The sequence below is a fragment of the Labeo rohita genome, chromosome 7 (assembly GCF_022985175.1).
Source record: "Labeo rohita strain BAU-BD-2019 chromosome 7, IGBB_LRoh.1.0, whole genome shotgun sequence".
In the NCBI taxonomy this organism is placed as follows: Eukaryota; Metazoa; Chordata; class Actinopteri; order Cypriniformes; family Cyprinidae; genus Labeo; species Labeo rohita.
Genome location: NC_066875.1, coordinates 10,565,738 through 10,584,579, shown reverse-complemented (window position 1 = coordinate 10,584,579; position 18,842 = coordinate 10,565,738). Strand labels below are relative to the sequence as shown.

The 18,842-nt window shown below is 39.3% G+C and overlaps 1 protein-coding gene across 1 annotated transcript in view; it reads left to right on the top strand.

The window, feature by feature from the left end:
- Positions 1 to 18,842, top strand: part of LOC127168555 (uncharacterized) — a 280,503-nt gene that overhangs the window by 255,694 nt on the left and 5,967 nt on the right. Inside the window, exon 2 of the mRNA XM_051115511.1 lies at positions 17,705 to 18,778. Within this exon, the coding sequence (XP_050971468.1) occupies positions 17,786 to 18,778 (993 nt within the window). The 5' untranslated portion in view covers positions 17,705 to 17,785. The remainder of the gene's footprint in view (positions 1 to 17,704; positions 18,779 to 18,842) is intronic.

Here is an 18,842-nt window from a genome sequence, read left to right as displayed (position 1 = left end):
CAGAGAGTCCGCAAAATAATTTGCTATTATAGGCTACCATATTTTCCGGACTACAACGTTTTTTTATCTTCTGAAACGTGTTATGATTCATATTCCAAAGTGACTTAATGCTTAATGTCAAATAAGCAAAACGTAAACACTTAAAAGCAGGCACTTCCAGGTTTTTCTAAATATATTTCTCCTGTCTTTTTGACGAGTAGGCAGTCACTGAGTTTTTCTTCATTTCAGGAAGAATTTCACAGAGGCCGAGACTGCAAGCGCATTTTGTTTGTGTTCTTTATTTTACAAAAGTACAACATTTAACTGTTATTTTGAAGTTGCACAAATATAAAACAGACCGTTTTAAATGATGTCTTACTCTTACCTGAAGGATGTGTTTTTTTCCTACTGATATAAGGAATCCAAGTGTTCATGCTTGTAAACTTGTAAATGCCTGTGCGCATTTTACTTTCACTTTCAAATTAGCAGCAATTCGGCGTCACTTGATTGAACTGACAAAAACAAAACTGTCACACCACTGTGTAGTAAGCCTGACTTTGTGCACCATTTCACCCTTAATATATATGCATTTATTTCTGTTCTGTTTTGAATGCCACTAAATTTAAATGATTTGGAGTGAGGGGAAATAAAATACATGTTAGTGTTTGTCAAGTTTCCTAACATACGTTTTATTTAGGCCTAGTAGTATTTACATTATAGGAAATAGGACATGTACAATGGGGATGATTTGCATCAATAAAACAATAATATTATGTTCATTATTTCCATCCACATTAAACTTTAGCCTTAAACACTGTTATAATTATGAGGGGGTCCTTGGAAAATCCTCTCCCCTGCAAGGTGTCCCTGGCTCCAAAAAGTTTGAAAATCCCTGTGTTAAGTAATCATGTTGTTTAACGTTATAAGACTGCCAGTAATGACATAATGTGCCAGTTGTGGAGTAATAACTAATTAGTAACTATTAATTTACACAAACAACAGAGAGCTATTGATTTTTGTTTTGTTTTGTTTTGTTTTTAGATCATGTTAACATGCACTATGTATTTGGCTTCTAAAGGTGCTTCTAACCACAAGTTGTGAGCTCTAGTTCCAACAGCACAGCTTTACAATGCTGTTTGCCAATGTTTGCTGGAATTATGTCGTTGGGAATTGTTGATTTGCCAAACAATGTTGGTAAAGATAGAATTTGCGACCACAGTTGGCTTACAATGCTTTTGGAAAACGCACCCTTGAACGGTAGCACTAAACTTGGCTTTTTTATTTATTTTTTTGTCATTTGTATACTGCGACAACACCCCTGTATAGATATTTTTCCAGATACAGTTTTAGCAGCTTTGTTGGTTGTAATTGGAGAAATGTTGTCATTTTGTCAAGTTTTAAGTTCTAAAAGTACCGTGTTACTGTACTTTTCACTTCAAAAATGTAATCTGATTCCATAACACATTTTAATTTTAACACATTACCCCATTGCTGCTAATATAAATGCTGACCATCATGCCCTGCAGTAGCATGTTAAGATCTGTCTGGTTCAGCTGGAGGTTCCCCTTGTAAATCTGGTCTGGGCTGAGCGGAGCGCTAGCTGACATCACTGCACACTCGCTGCACCTCCACAGATGGGAGGAGAGGCCTGCCAGCTGGCCCGGGACACCTACTATCCCACGCTGGCTCACGGCCAGGAGGTCTGACTGCTGCCCCGATACCCATTCACACTTCTCTCTTCAACACACATGCTGCATATTCAAATGGAAAATAATACGGCTCTGTTGTAAACTGAAGAGGCATGATGAGAGAGGAGTGTTTTACCCATTTAATACTAGCATACTGCATGGTATTTACTGTATGTTTCTACACCTTTATATGACAGAGATAGTATAAGTAGTTTGTTAGTACGCAGTTCTAAATTTGACTATGGTGTTGAATTATATGTTACAAAACGGTAATATGCTATATGTCATATGATCTCAATACATGTATGCTTAATTCATCGTTTTGTCAGAAAGAAATGTTGATTTCCATTTTTAATTTTGTGTAACAAATTCTAAACTTTTAGTAGTCTGACCAAATAATTAAAAATAATTTGAGAAAAAGAAAAAAAAATCTTATGGAAGGTCTAGTACTGCATAATTTGGGAATTCAATATATTTTAAAAACTGCATACTGTGCATAGTATGTACACTGTAGTGTAAAACAGATACTAGTTTGATTTTCTAAACATATTCAATCACACATCCTTGCTTTTCCCACTCCAGAACAATTAGAGAATTTAATGTATATGCAGCAATATTGACTGGGGCTGCAACTCCCAATATGAAGAGGAATCAGGGGAAATAAAGATGTAACTGAGGATACGCATTGCAGTTATTTAGACAGAGCCACGCCATATTCTACATTAAACATGGCAGGGCCTCCCTCCTCATACTGCTGAAGGAGTTTAGTGTGCAGTAGATACAGGCATGTGTGGATTGGAAAAAGATTTAAAGTTTATCCATTTTCTGGGTTCACTTGGTCAATGCACACAACATTATCACAGACTCAACCTGTAGCAAATTACTGTGACCCTGTGCACTCTATCAGATGCATACATACTAATAGCAGAGAAGGAGGCACAGGTATATAAGCATTTGCCAGCACAACTGCCCCTTGGGTTAAAGAAGTGCACTTAATTGTATTACTTTAAATCTTAAAAGCCTATTTTTAAGAAACGGTACATGTAAAAGGCCACTTAAGTGTACTTAAAGGGAGTACACTTTAGTGTTGCTTAAAGGGGTCATCGGATGTAAAGTTCACTTTTACATGTTGTTTGAACATTAATGTGTGTTGGCAGTGTGTGTACACATCTACCCTATAATTAATCTGTAAAAATAATAATAAATCATATTAATCATTCGTGATCCAGCTTCACTTACAACAAGAGTATAAAGGTTTTTTTATGAATCTTTGAGATTGCCTTTCCTAATAACATGCTAGTTAGCAAGTTTAACGGTTAAACGCAGCTAAATGTGGCTAAAGTAAACAGGCCCGTCACTCCACAGAGAGAAGATAGGGGCAGGGCGAGCAGAGCTCATTAACATTTAAAGCAACCTCGACCGGCACAGGATGATTTTTGCAGAGCTGATTTTGGCAAGGTAAAAAGGGCGTTGTTTTACACTACCATTGAGAATTTTTAACCAAAGTATATTACACACTTATCATTAAGACCCTAAAGAATCATATCAACTTGTGGAAAATGGGCATCTGATGACCCCTTTAAAACACTTATGTACACTTTTAAAAAGTGCACTTAATAATAACGTCACATTATTATTTTTTAAAAAACACGTTTTAATCTTTTGTTACGCATTATGGAAGTACACTTATTTTGATGACAAAACAATAAATGAAGTACTTGATTATAATGGTAACTGTAGTGTGTTATTACAGTAATATATTTTATTAAATGCATAATAGTTAAAGATAATATATTTTAAATGTACAGTACTAAATTGCAACTTGTGTTCATTACATCATTACAAATGTGTAATTACAAATATATTTACATACGTGACATACAAGTTTGAATAGACATGTATATTTTAGTTACAGTATATTCGACAGCAGACTTCAGAGACAACAGAAGTAATTATGAAACAACTGAAGATGTACACTGACGTTTAAAAGTTTGGGATCAGTACGTTTTTTAAATGTTTTTTAAAGAATTCTCTTCTGCTCATCAAGGCTGCATTTGCTTGATCAAAAATTCAGAAAAATATGCAATATTGTGAAACATTATTACAGTTAAAACATAATTTATTCCTGTGATGAAATGCTGAATTTTCATCAGCCATTACTCCAGTCTTCAGTGTCACATGATCCTTCAGAAATTATTCTAATATACTAATACGCTTTATTACTTTATAAATCATTCTGATATGCTGATTTATTATCAATGTTTCCAACATTGATAATAAATCAGCATATCAGAATGATTTCTGAAGGATCATGTGACACTGAAGACTGGAGTAATGATGCTGAAAATTCAGCTTTGTATAACAGAAATAAATTACATTTCAAAGTATATTCACATAAAAAGTTATTTTACACTGAAATAATATTGTAGAATATTACATTTTTTTTTCCTGATTTTTTAATCAAATAAATGCAGCCTTGATGAGCACAAGAACCTTTTTTAAAAAACATTAAAAATCTTACTTATCCCAAATTTTTGAACATCAGTGTAGTTATGGCTTACTTAAATGGATCAAAAAAAAATTCATCTAAATTTATTTGAAATAAATTTAAACTATAATGAATTTTCATTTAATTGCATTTAACATGCAATTAAGTGTCTAAAAACATTACATTTAGTTTGCACTTAAGTATATATTTTTTACGTATTATTTTTGTAACAATCTTATGCTATTTTCATAAGGGACTGCATACTGTACAGTGACCAATGGCTGTTGAAAAAAAAGAAAGAAAGAAAGAAAGAAAGAAAGAAAAAGAAAACAAGCACCATAAAAGTTATAAGGCATAACTGAAGCATAAAGCTGTGCAATAATTTTCTCAATATTAAAATCAAACGTTAACATTTTTTTAAAGATACAGTGAACTGTTACTTTCATACCTTGTATGTTAGTTTTCTCCACAGTATAGTATACTTGGCAATGACTGCTCAGTGTGTATGTTTTTGTGAGAATGCATGGCTGTGCGTTTATGAGAGTCAATCTTCCGTTTGACTGCCTGAGATATGTGCAGTGTATCCCGAGCTAGATGATATTCACTTCACTGCTGTATCAGTTTAACCAAGTACAAAGTGACACAATCATATCCCATATATGTTGTCATATCCCATCAATCCTAATGCAAATGCTGCAGAATGTATGAAAGGATGCACAGACCATTTAGTAGAGGCCCTAAAAGCAGAGATCCCAGAGGAAAACTGCTGACAAAACTGAAAACACTTTGGACGTCCCGTTAAAAGCCACGTGCCAGGAAAAAACAGCAAATACACACAATCCTCTTTTAACACACTTGCTATTAAGTCTTCTGAGGCCAGTGATGTAATGTCTGGTGACCGCGGTCACAAAGAGAGTCACACACACATATATACGCACACACTCTCTAGTAGCATTGGATCTGTGCTATATGACACTTTGCGGTGTGTTTATGAGGCTGAAACAGCAAGCAGCTCGCGTGTGATGGGTTATACAGTAGATGTGGTTTATGGCAGCGCCCACCCTCTGCTTTTACACCCACTGTGGCTTTGGCACGTACGGGTCACCTACAGTCACACACACACAAACAGAGACACTAGTGACAACGTGGGACAGAACAGAAGGCAAATCATTTATGACAATCATCTTTGGCTGTCGAGGATGGAAGAAGACAAAAAATAAAAAGACACTTTGTTTTTTTGATTGTTCAGTATGTTAATGCAAAGGGGCATTCACACTCACAGCGATTTGCAGCGACAAATAACCAGAGTTCATTCATTTTCAATGAAAGTTTGCAGTTTCTAGTGACATGAGTGTCAGTGACAGTCTGAGATGTATGTGGGCATGTTGATAAAAATTTAACTATGTGCAAACGAGCTCAGTGATGACCAGTAGTAGGCCTATATTGAAGCTTTTAACTATGAGAGACTTTACACTCAATTGTCTACAGAATTAAAGTTATTTTGAATAATTTAACTGTTTTATATGATTTTTCTATTGCCCACATGCAGGGCACTGACAGACGGGACACTCACGCAGGGGGCCCAGACCCTCTATGGGGCCCCCTCAGAGCATTAAGAGTCACATATGGCTAAATTTGCTATTAGATTAATTTAATTAATTTGCATAAAATATCTAACATCATGAATACCCTTGTGAAAAAGAAGTACACTTTAGTGTACATATAAAAAAAGAGTACTTATTATGGAAACAAATATTCAGTTTAGGTCAAAGGTTTACATACACTTTGCAGAATCTGCAAAATGTTAATTGTTTTACCAAAATTTCATGTTATTTTTTATTTAGTACTGAAATGAATAATATATTTCACATAAAAGACATTTACATATAGTCCACAAGAGAAAATAAAAATGATGTTCACATACGCTTGATTCTTAATACTGTGTTGTTACCCGAATGATCCACATTTGTGAGTCCCTTGTTTGTCCTGAACAGTTAAACTGCCTGCTGTTCTTCAGAAAATACTTCAGGTCCCACAAATGCTTTGGTTTTTCAGCAGGTTATTGTATTTGAACCTTTTCCAGAACTGACTGTATGATTTTGAGATCCATCCTTTCATACTGAGGACAACTGAGAGACTCATATGCAGCTATTACTGAAGGTTCAAATGCTCACCGATGCTCCAGAAGGAAACACAATGCATTAAGGTGGGGGGGTGAAAACTTTTTGAATTTGAAGTTCAGTGTAAATTTAACTTATTTTGTCTTCTGGGAAACATGTAGGTATTTTCCGTAGCTTCTGAAGGGCAATACTAAATTAAAAAAATATGATATTTAGGTTAAAAAAAAAAAAAAAAAGTACATCTTTATTCTGTTCAATAGTTTTCATGTTGCATGTTTCAAAATGCATCGTTTTTCCTTCTGGAGCATCAGTGAGCATTTGAACCTTCTGTAATAGTTGCATATGAGTCCCTCAGTTGTCCTCAGTGTAAAAAGATGAATCTCAAAATCATATAGTCATTGTTGGAAAGGGTTCAAATACACAGAAATGCTGAAAACCCAAAGAATTTGTTGGACCTGAAGGATTTTTCTGAAGAACAGCAGGCAGCTTAACTGTTCAGGAAAAACAAGGGACTCATTAAATTCATTCAGGCACAACACAGTATTAGGAATCAAGTGTATGTAAACTTTTGAATGGAGTCATTTTTAAATATTCAACTATTATTTTCTCTTGTGGATTATATGTAAACATCTTTTATGTGAAATATCTTACTCAGGTCAGTACTAAATAAAAAATAACATGCATTTTGTATGATCCCTCTTATTTTGATAAACTAATGAACATTTAGCAGATTCTGCAAGGTGCTATGGAAACTTTTGACCTCAAATGTATTTTAAAAGAATTTAGTGTGAATTAAATGTAATATTCAAAAGACACATGAGAGCAATTTAACTGCATTTAAATAATAATGTATCATAGTTTAAATTTAAATTAAATGCAGTCAGTTGAACTTTAGAGTGCTTTTTTGACCCAACTAAATAAGACTTAAAGGAGAAGTCCACTTATAGAACAAAAATTTACAAATGTACTCATCCCCTTGCAATCCAAGATGTTCATGTCTTTCTTTCTTCAGTCGTAAAGAAATTGTTTTTTGAGGAAAACATTCCAGGATTTTTCTCCATATAGTGGACTTATGGTGCCCCGAGTTTGAACTTCCAAAATGTAGCATAAGTGCGGCTTCAAACGATCCCAAATGCGGTTGTAAATGACCCCAGCCGAGGAAGAAGGGTCGTTGCTGTCTATGCAGGGTCAGAAAGCTCTCAGATTTAATCAAAAATATCTTTATTTGTGTTCCTAAGATAAACAAAGGTCTTACGGGTTTGGAACGACATGAGGGATAGTTATTAATGACAGAATTTTTTTTTTTTTGGGTAAACTAACCCTTTAAGTGTGTGAGAAATAGTCATTAAAGTGCACTTGCTTGAAATTCACGACAGTGTTGATGTATTTCATTACTATTGTATTACCTGCAAGGACAGTTTTAAAAAGCATACTTTTATGTTTAAATTACACTACAAGTGCACATTCAGTACAACTAGGCACACTTCTTTTTCACAAGGGTATTCTCAGAAGTCAGGAAATACAGTACAAATTCCATGTAGCCTATCTAGATACACTCAAGATCATTCTCTTTGAAATATCATTGACAAATGGGGTCAAAGGTGAAATAGCTTGATCCTTTAACAATGATTGACCTGTGCACTGAAGTATGGCATTATAAATGCCAAGGTCATAGATTGATTCCCAAAGAATGCCAAACTGATAATACACTGAATGCACTGTGAGTTCCTTTGAATAAAAGTGTCCAGCAAATGTAAAATGTTTTCCTTTTATTGAAATTACAGGCCAAAAAGCCAGAGCTGAATCCTTCAAATGTATGAGTTTACATCTATTCTATGTTTAAGATGCTTTCAGATACCTCATGCACTCTCTCTCTCTCTAAATGGTGGCAGTCGTGGCATGGATCCAGATGGCAGCCACAAGGCAGGAGATGCTGCACAGCAAAGGGGAGGAGCACAAACACACACACACACACACTCATCTTAATGAACACTCATGCATTATTCATCACACACACATACACTCACACGTACACAAACTTGGTGCAGACAGCGCTTCTGTCAGGAACAGAAGGCATAGAGACTGTACTGAGTTTATTAGTATTAAATTGCAAGGGTTTATTTCCCAGATTTATTAAGTTTGCTTTGCATGTGCAATCCCCCCATTCCATTTAAGAACTTCTATATCACACATTCTTTCTGATATGACTGTGTGGAAGAGTGCATGTGCGTGTGTGTGAGTATTGTAAAACACATCATCTTGGAGCTATATAGCAGTCACATTCGCTTGCTGTGTGAGATATTAAAACACCATGACACTGTTATAATGATATGTAGTGCCCTCCAATCATTCCTACACCCATGGCAATGGTGTGAAAACAAATCAATAAGAATTACAGGGAAAAAAGTTTACAATAGCATGGCACTGAAGAAGAAGAAGAAGAAGAAAAAGTAGAAGAAAGCCAGTACAAATTCAATAGCATTCTAGCACTTTCAAGTGATTGGAATATTCTTCAAGGGTTAGTTCACTCAAAAATGAAAATTCTGTTATTAATTACTTGCCATCATGTAGTTTTAGACCTTTGTTAATCTTTGGAAAACAAATTAAGATATTTTTGATGAAGTCTGAGAGCTTTCTGCCAATGCAACTACTACGTTTAAGGCCCAGAAAAGTAGTAAGGATATCATTATAGTCAATGTGACATCAGTGGTTTAACCGTAATGTTATTAAGCTAAGCAAATACTTTTGGTGTGCAAAGAAAACAAAAGTAATGACTTTATTCAACAATTTTTTCTTCTCTGTGTCACTTTTCGGTGCACGTTCACGAGAGTACCATGACGTATGCGTGTGGTGCTGCTGGCGCAGGAGCTGGCGTTCTGATGTAGAACCCGTATGCGCTGCACCTTGTTTACAAGCAGAATATGACTCACACATGTGTTGTGGTATAGGCCTACTGTCGTGAGTGCGTCAAAGACTGACAAGTTGTTATTTTTATTTTCTTTAACGAAGGTCTTACAGGTTTGGAAAGACATGAGGGTGATTAATTAATGACAGATTTTTCATTTTTGGGTGAACTAACCTTTTAAAGAAAGAAATATTATAGGGATGGTCTACATCTGCCATCCTGAAAAAATTCTTAGAAGTTGTCTAATGACTGAATCACCTTTGTATAGGTTTTGCACAGCTGCTCTTACTTCCAGCTCTGGAATATCTTTTTTTTTTTTCACAGGTATGGTTGTACTAGAATATTTCAGTTCAGAGCTTGTCTGTTTTGTCTGCATGAGGTGGCTACCACTAATATGTCAGTCTTGCAATGGTTTTTTTTTTTTTCTCTGTCTGGAATGTTTCATTTTCATGCATACAGAAAATATTGTAGAGTATACTTATTACATACTTTGGTTGTAGATGTTGCACGGTAGAAATTGGGCCGATAGGATTGTGTTAGTTATTACAAATGTTATGCAGGTCTTACCTATGGCATAATGCCAGCTTAAAAACCATAAAATCATTTTTTTACATTTTAAATTTAAATTTGAAATGATTTTTAATATATGAAGAGTTCAGATGCAAAACCAGCTAAAAGCCACCTTGGTCAAAAATGAGATAATGATACTGAGTGAATGCTTTTGACACGTAGTATACGTCCATCAAATACTTTTACTTCAAACTCGCATAATCCCAGCCTCAGCTCAATTAGAAGTGCCAGTACTTAGAAACCTACTCATAGGAGCCTGATAAAAATGCTTATTTTAAAGAAAAATGTCTGATGGATTTAGAGGATTTTGTATCTGAACTCTCTATATATTTTAAACACAGTTTACAGCATAGTTTATTTTTAGTCAAATGTCAGACTCATACCTGCCCAAACTATATAGTTTCATACCCACTGGTATCAGACAACCCACATAAGACAATTTTGCTGTTGATTACTCTGATTTATTCATGTTGTTTCTTTCAAATTAAATTTGATTTAGAAAAGACCAATCAAATGGATGAAAGCTGTTTTCCGCCCCAGATTAAAGGGGTCATCGGATGGCCATTTTACACAAGTTGATATGATTCGTCAACGTGATCTCATGATAATGTGTATGCATTTTACGTAAAACGGGGTTCTACAAAACGTACATTTACTTAAGTTTTTCCAGACACTAAAACGTACAATACTGGCGTATTTACAGCATCTAAACGTACAAATACTGACGTATTTTCAGCATTTAAACATACAATACTGACGCATTGATGACACCTAATCCTTATAAATATTAAAATCACAGCATTTATTTCATTATTATTGTTGTTTTAGTTGTCGTATCAATGGCCTTATGTTTTCAATTCCATTATTAAATTGTTTAATCATTTATTCAATATGAAATTATAACATTTAGTTCTGTTCTGAGTGATTTCTGCTGCCAGCTTGTTTCCAAGAATAGGCCTACATAATGTTATTCAAGACTACACTTTAAACCCTTAAATTAAAAAACATTTCTGCTGTCGTTTAACCATTCATGTAATATTTACTTTGTTTGCCGTGGTGGGACACAAAGGGCATTTTCTCTGACATGCTGTGACTGACAATAGAAAAATACACAGAACACGCAACATAATTACAAAATGAAACAATTTTATTTGTGTGCTGTAATCCAAATCTTCAGAATCCATAAGATTGTGGAACAGACCAAAATATGACCACAATCTCACAGGCTTTATCCGGCGATCTTCATCTCCATTCCAAGTCAAGCAGCAACAACAATAAACCTGCGCTAAAGTGCATTTTACAAATTCAAATATTGACGCATCAAGAAACGACAGGTTTTATGACAGGAAATCGAACGCTCATTGGCTCTCGCCTACATTCATCACAGACTGCAACATGCTGTGTTTCTGGTGAGGTAGGAATGAATAGTTAAAATAATCTTGATAATATTTTCACCGATTTACAATTTAAATTCTGCTCTGCACCTCATACAAACCTACTGTGTTCTGCCAGCAAGGACTGCGGCTGCAACACATCATTATTTGGACTGCTTTTGGTACTGCTTTTGACATTACATGAATGATTGTGATTGCACTTATCTGTCTGTCATGTTTTTCTATATTACTGTACAGAGAGAGTTACAGAGGTAGAAGAGGAATTAGTGACTATAAAAATAATTTTTTTCCGCTATATTGTTACTAAAATGGTCATTATCCTGTGTATTTTGGTCAGTTACGTTTTATATCCTTTTATATTCACAATAAATTGATACATTTATCAAATTATTGATAAAGGATAAAAATGCATAAAATAGGTAGGTTTAGGTTTGGGGTAGGTTAAGCGGGCTAGAAATCAAAATTGCTTGTTGATAAAATGATAAAAATGCATATTTGCTATAAAATCTAAATCTAAATCTAAATCGCTTATTGATAAAATGATTTAAAAAAAGCATTGATACAAATATCTTAATGATATAAAAAGATATGTAAATGTTTTACGTTTTTTAACTAAAAATATGTGACAATTTGTACATTTTAAACCGGGCGCATTTCCTTCAAAATCTAAAGGAACATTAATCCTCTGCATTTTCAGCGATTCAGTTGTCAGAAGTAAATGACAACTGCTATGTTTATTATTACATCCAACAACAAAAGTTGACACAATGGCAGCCAGACTGTTCTCAGCTCACTCAGGGAGGGTCTAGGGTAAGATGGCTGTGTCAATCAACTATTGTGGGAGCAACCTGGGTTTTTGTGACGTCACACACGTCACACTTTATATTAGGTGGCCTTAACTACTATGTACTTACATCATTTGATACAATGCACTTATTGAGTACATACATTGTTTTTTGTAACGCCAAGCCAGCAGAGGGAGCCCTCACCCCAGTACTGCCTGCATGCTCCCTCTGCTGCTTCTACTGTCACTTCCTGTTTGGCAGTATATAAGGACTCACCATGTGCTTGCATGTTGCGAAGTATTGCCAGTTAAACCTGCCTTACCGAGCGTTGTAAACTTTACTCTGTTGGATTACCTGTTGCTGTTTTGCTTTGTTTATGGATTTCTGAGTTTACGGATTACCCCTGTTTGGATTGTTTGCTTGTGTGGACTGACAACAAGGTTTGACCTATTTCTGCCTCTGACCATCGCTCTCTGGATTACCCCCATTGTTACGTTTGTTATACTGGACTGTTTCTCTCGTTATCTGACCCACTGCCTGCTTTAACTCACTGCCTGCTTGGATTACGTTTCATTGTGTATGTTTGCTGTTGTTTTAATAAACATCCGCTTTTGGATTCCACCTCTGCGTCTTCGTTACAGAATACTTCGCCTACCAAGAATCCAGCGGAAACGATCAGCCAACATGAACCCAACAGTATCTCGTCTCCTCTGCCTTCGTCAAGGGGACAAGGCTATAGAGGAGTATGTAGAGGAATTTTGTGGACTGTGTTACCTTGTTGATTTTAATGACGTGGCACTGAAGGACATTTTTCGGGTGGGTTTAAACGATCCCATTCGTTCATGGCTACCTGGGGGAAAGATTCATTGGTCACTAGAGAAATATATTGATCATGCTCTACTCCTAAGCGGATCATCATACACTGTTGGGATTGCGGACGAGGGACCCCGCAATCCCGCAGTAACCACCACACCACAGCCTGTTCAAGCCACATCCACCAAGCCAAAGCCTGTTCACGTCATGCCTGCAAAGCCAAAGCCTGCTCACGTCACGTTTCCTGCTCCAGGGCCTGCTCACGCCATGCCTGCCGCTCCAGGGCCTGCTCACGCCATGCCTGCCGCTCCAGGGCCTGCTCACGCCATGCCTGCCGCTCCAGGGCCTGCTCACGCCATTCCTGCCCGTCCGGAGTCTGCACCTGTCATGGCTACCCTCCTACAACCAGCTCACAAGATGGCTGCTATCTCCAAGCCAGTTCACAAGATGGCCGCCGTCCCAGAGCCAGTCCACAAGATGGCCGCCTTCCCAGAGCCAGTCCACAAGATGGCCGCCATCCCAGAGCCAATCCACAAGATGGCCGCCTTCCCCAAGCCAGTTCACAAGATGGCTGCCATCCCAGAGCCACTCCACAAGATAATCACTGTCTCCAAGCCACGCCTCATGATGGCACACGTACTGGACTCACCCCTAATGGCTGTATGGGCAGCTAAAATGACAGCTACTGTTCCCTGATAAAAATGCTTATTTTAAAGAAAATGTCTGATGGCCAAGTCAGGATTTTGTATCTGAACTCTCTATATATTTTAAACACAGTTTACAGCATAGTTTATTTTTAGTCAAATGTCAGACTCATACCTGCCCAAACTATATAGTTTCATACCCACTGGTATCAGACAACCCACATAAGACAATTTTGCTGTTGATTACTCTGATTTATTCATGTTGTTTCTTTCAAATTAAATTTGATTTAGAAAAGACCAATCAAATGGATGAAAGCTGTTTTCCGCCCCAGATTAAAGGGGTCATCGGATGGCCATTTTACACAAGTTGATATGATTCGTCAACGTGATCTCATGATAATGTGTATGCATTTTACGTAAAAACGGGGTTCTACAAAACGTACATTTACTTAAGTTTTTCCAGACACTAAAACGTACAATACTGGCGTATTTACAGCATCTAAACGTACAAATACTGACGTATTTTCAGCATTTAAACATACAATACTGACGCATTGATGACACCTAATCCTTATAAATATTAAAATCACAGCATTTATTTCATTATTATTGTTGTTTTAGTTGTCGTATCAATGGCCTTATGTTTTCAATTCCATTATTAAATTGTTTAATCATTTATTCAATATGAAATTATAACATTTAGTTCTGTTCTGAGTGATTTCTGCTGCCAGCTTGTTTCCAAGAATAGGCCTACATAATGTTATTCAAGACTACACTTTAAACCCTTAAATTAAAAAACATTTCTGCTGTCGTTTAACCATTCATGTAATATTTACTTTGTTTGCCGTGGTGGGACACAAAGGGCATTTTCTCTGACATGCTGTGACTGACAATAGAAAAATACACAGAACACGCAACATAATTACAAAATGAAACAATTTTATTTGTGTGCTGTAATCCAAATCTTCAGAATCCATAAGATTGTGGAACAGACCAAAATATGACCACAATCTCACAGGCTTTATCCGGCGATCTTCATCTCCATTCCAAGTCAAGCAGCAACAACAATAAACCTGCGCTAAAGTGCATTTTACAAATTCAAATATTGACGCATCAAGAAACGACAGGTTTTATGACAGGAAATCGAACGCTCATTGGCTCTCGCCTACATTCATCACAGACTGCAACATGCTGTGTTTCTGGTGAGGTAGGAATGAATAGTTAAAATAATCTTGATAATATTTTCACCGATTTACAATTTAAATTCTGCTCTGCACCTCATACAAACCTACTGTGTTCTGCCAGCAAGGACTGCGGCTGCAACACATCATTATTTGGACTGCTTTTGGTACTGCTTTTGACATTACATGAATGATTGTGATTGCACTTATCTGTCTGTCATGTTTTTCTATATTACTGTACAGAGAGAGTTACAGAGGTAGAAGAGGAATTAGTGACTATAAAAATAATTTTTTCCGCTATATTGTTACTAAAATGGTCATTATCCTGTGTATTTTGGTCAGTTACGTTTTATATCCTTTTATATTCACAATAAATTGATACATTTATCAAATTATTGATAAAGGATAAAAATGCATAAAATAGGTAGGTTTAGGTTTGGGGTAGGTTAAGCGGGCTAGAAATCAAAATTGCTTGTTGATAAAATGATAAAAATGCATATTTGCTATAAAATCTAAATCTAAATCTAAATCGCTTATTGATAAAATGATTTAAAAAAAGCATTGATACAAATATCTTAATGATATAAAAAGATATGTAAATGTTTTACGTTTTTTAACTAAAAATATGTGACAATTTGTACATTTTAAACCGGGCGCATTTCCTTCAAAATCTAAAGGAACATTAATCCTCTGCATTTTCAGCGATTCAGTTGTCAGAAGTAAATGACAACTGCTATGTTTATTATTACATCCAACAACAAAAGTTGACACAATGGCAGCCAGACTGTTCTCAGCTCACTCAGGGAGGGTCTAGGGTAAGATGGCTGTGTCAATCAACTATTGTGGGAGCAACCTGGGTTTTTGTGACGTCACACACGTCACACTTTATATTAGGTGGCCTTAACTACTATGTACTTACATCATTTGATACAATGCACTTATTGAGTACATACATTGTTTTTGTAACGCCAAGCCAGCAGAGGGAGCCCTCACCCCAGTACTGCCTGCATGCTCCCTCTGCTGCTTCTACTGTCACTTCCTGTTTGGCAGTATATAAGGACTCACCATGTGCTTGCATGTTGCGAAGTATTGCCAGTTAAACCTGCCTTACCGAGCGTTGTAAACTTTACTCTGTTGGATTACCTGTTGCTGTTTTGCTTTGTTTATGGATTTCTGAGTTTACGGATTACCCCTGTTTGGATTGTTTGCTTGTGTGGACTGACAACAAGGTTTGACCTATTTCTGCCTCTGACCATCGCTCTCTGGATTACCCCCATTGTTACGTTTGTTATACTGGACTGTTTCTCTCGTTATCTGACCCACTGCCTGCTTTAACTCACTGCCTGCTTGGATTACGTTTCATTGTGTATGTTTGCTGTTGTTTTAATAAACATCCGCTTTTGGATTCCACCTCTGCGTCTTCGTTACAGAATACTTCGCCTACCAAGAATCCAGCGGAAACGATCAGCCAACATGAACCCAACAGTATCTCGTCTCCTCTGCCTTCGTCAAGGGGACAAGGCTATAGAGGAGTATGTAGAGGAATTTTGTGGACTGTGTTACCTTGTTGATTTTAATGACGTGGCACTGAAGGACATTTTTCGGGTGGGTTTAAACGATCCCATTCGTTCATGGCTACCTGGGGGAAAGATTCATTGGTCACTAGAGAAATATATTGATCATGCTCTACTCCTAAGCGGATCATCATACACTGTTGGGATTGCGGACGAGGGACCCCGCAATCCCGCAGTAACCACCACACCACAGCCTGTTCAAGCCACATCCACCAAGCCAAAGCCTGTTCACGTCATGCCTGCAAAGCCAAAGCCTGCTCACGTCACGTTTCCTGCTCCAGGGCCTGCTCACGCCATGCCTGCCGCTCCAGGGCCTGCTCACGCCATGCCTGCCGCTCCAGGGCCTGCTCACGCCATGCCTGCCGCTCCAGGGCCTGCTCACGCCATTCCTGCCCGTCCGGAGTCTGCACCTGTCATGGCTACCCTCCTACAACCAGCTCACAAGATGGCTGCTATCTCCAAGCCAGTTCACAAGATGGCCGCCGTCCCAGAGCCAGTCCACAAGATGGCCGCCTTCCCAGAGCCAGTCCACAAGATGGCCGCCATCCCAGAGCCAATCCACAAGATGGCCGCCTTCCCCAAGCCAGTTCACAAGATGGCTGCCATCCCAGAGCCACTCCACAAGATAATCACTGTCTCCAAGCCACGCCTCATGATGGCACACGTACTGGACTCACCCCTAATGGCTGTATGGGCAGCTAAAATGACAGCTACTGTTCCTGAACCAAATCAAGCTGCAGAGTCCGGCCTAGCTGCAGCGTCAGGCCAAGCTACAGCGTCAGGCCAAGCTACAGCGTCAGGCCAAGCTACAGAGTCAAGTCAAGCAACAGAGTCAAGTCAAGCAACAGAGTCAAGTCAAGCAACAGAGTCAAGTCAAGCAACAGAGTCAAGTCAAGCAACAGAGTCAAGTCAAGCAACAGAGTCAAGTCAAGCAACAGAGTCAAGTCAAGCAACAGAGTCAAGTCAAGCAACAGAGTCAAGTCAAGCCAAGTCACAGCTGTTCCCCACGAGTCAAGCCAAGTCACAGCTGTTCCCCACGAGTCAAGCCAAGTCACAGCTGTTCCCCACGAGTCAAGCCAAGTCACAGCTGTTCCCCACGAGTCAAGCCAAGTCACAGCTGTTCCCCACGAGTCAAGCCATGTTGTTCCTGAGTCAAGCCATGTTGTTCCTGAGTCAAGCCATGTTGTCCCTGAGCCAAGTCAAGTCACCGTTGACCTTCACAAGCCAAGTCAAGTCACAGCTGGACTGCACGAGCCAGGTCAAGTCACCGCTGTTCTTCCCAAGTCAAGTCCGGCCGCGGCAGGCCTCCCTGAGTCAAGTCCGGCCACGGCAGGCCTCCCTAACTCAAGGCAAAAAGCTATTATCCTACCAAATCCTCATCTGGTCCCCTATAACATTTCTAACCCAAGCCACGCAGAGCCCACGCTCCCAAGCCACGCAGAGCCCACGCTCCCAAGCCACGCAGAGCCCACGCTCCCAAGCCACGCAGACCCCACGCTCCCAAGCCACGCAGAGCCCACGCTCCCAAGCCACGCAGAGCCCACGCTCCCAAGCCACGCAGAGCCCACATTCACAAGCCACAAGCCCATAACATCAGCACCCACAAGGTCAACAGACACCCCACTAGCTACTGTGCTGCCTGTAATGGCCGTAGCCATCCTCAGTATGTGGGCAGCATACTGTGCTCCAGAGGCCTCTTCTGTCCAAGAGTCTGCTCCCGAGGCCTCACCGGTCCACGAGTCTGCCCCGGAGGCCTCGCCTGTCTACGAAACCGCTCCAGAAGCTTCGTCTGTCTATGAGACCGCTTCAGAAGCTTCGTCTGTCCACGAGTCTGCTCCAGAAGCTTCGTCTGCCCACGAGTCTACTCCCGAAGCTTCATCTGTCCACGAGTCTGCTCAAGAAGCCTTGTCTATCCACGAGTCTGCTCCCAAGGCCTCGTCTATCCACGAGTCTATACCAGAAGCCTCTCTTGTCCAAGAGTTTGCGCCAATACCTCCTGAGGTGTCAGCATGCGCTGTAGAACCTCCTAAGGAGGTGGCGTCCATTAATGAACTCACTGCCTCGTCTGTCCACGAGTCTACGTCAGAGGCCTCTTCTGCCCAAGCATCTGCGCCCATGCCCCCAGAGGTGTCAGCGCAAGCTGTAGATCCTCCTATGGGAGCGGCGTCCTATCATGAACTCTCTGCCCACCATGTCACAGTCACAAAGGCCTACGATGAACTCTCTGCCTGTTATGTCATAGCTAAGAAGGCCTATTATGAACTCTCTGCCCGCCATGTCGCTATCAAGAAGGCCAAAGAAATCATTCATGTGCACACCGCTCTGCCTGCCCTGCAATGGCTCCCTGCTACGCCTGCTCTGCCTGCCTCGCCATGGCTTCCTGCTCTGCCTGCTCTACCTGCCTCGCTATGGCCCCCTGTTCTGTCTGCTCTGCCTGCCTCGCCACGGCTCCCTGCTCTGCCTGCTCTGCCTGCCTCGCTATGGCCTCCTGTTCTGTCTGCTCTGCCTGCCCCACCATGGTTCCCTACTCTGCCATTGTGCCACGGCCCTGGCCTTCCAGTACTTCATGGTCTCTACTGCTCACGGCCCAGGACCTCCAGTGTTCCACTGTCTGTCATTGCTCTGCGGCCCAGGCACGTCAGTATTTCACGGTCTGCTGTCGCTCCACGGCCCAGGTCCTCCAAGTTTCCACTGTCTGCCA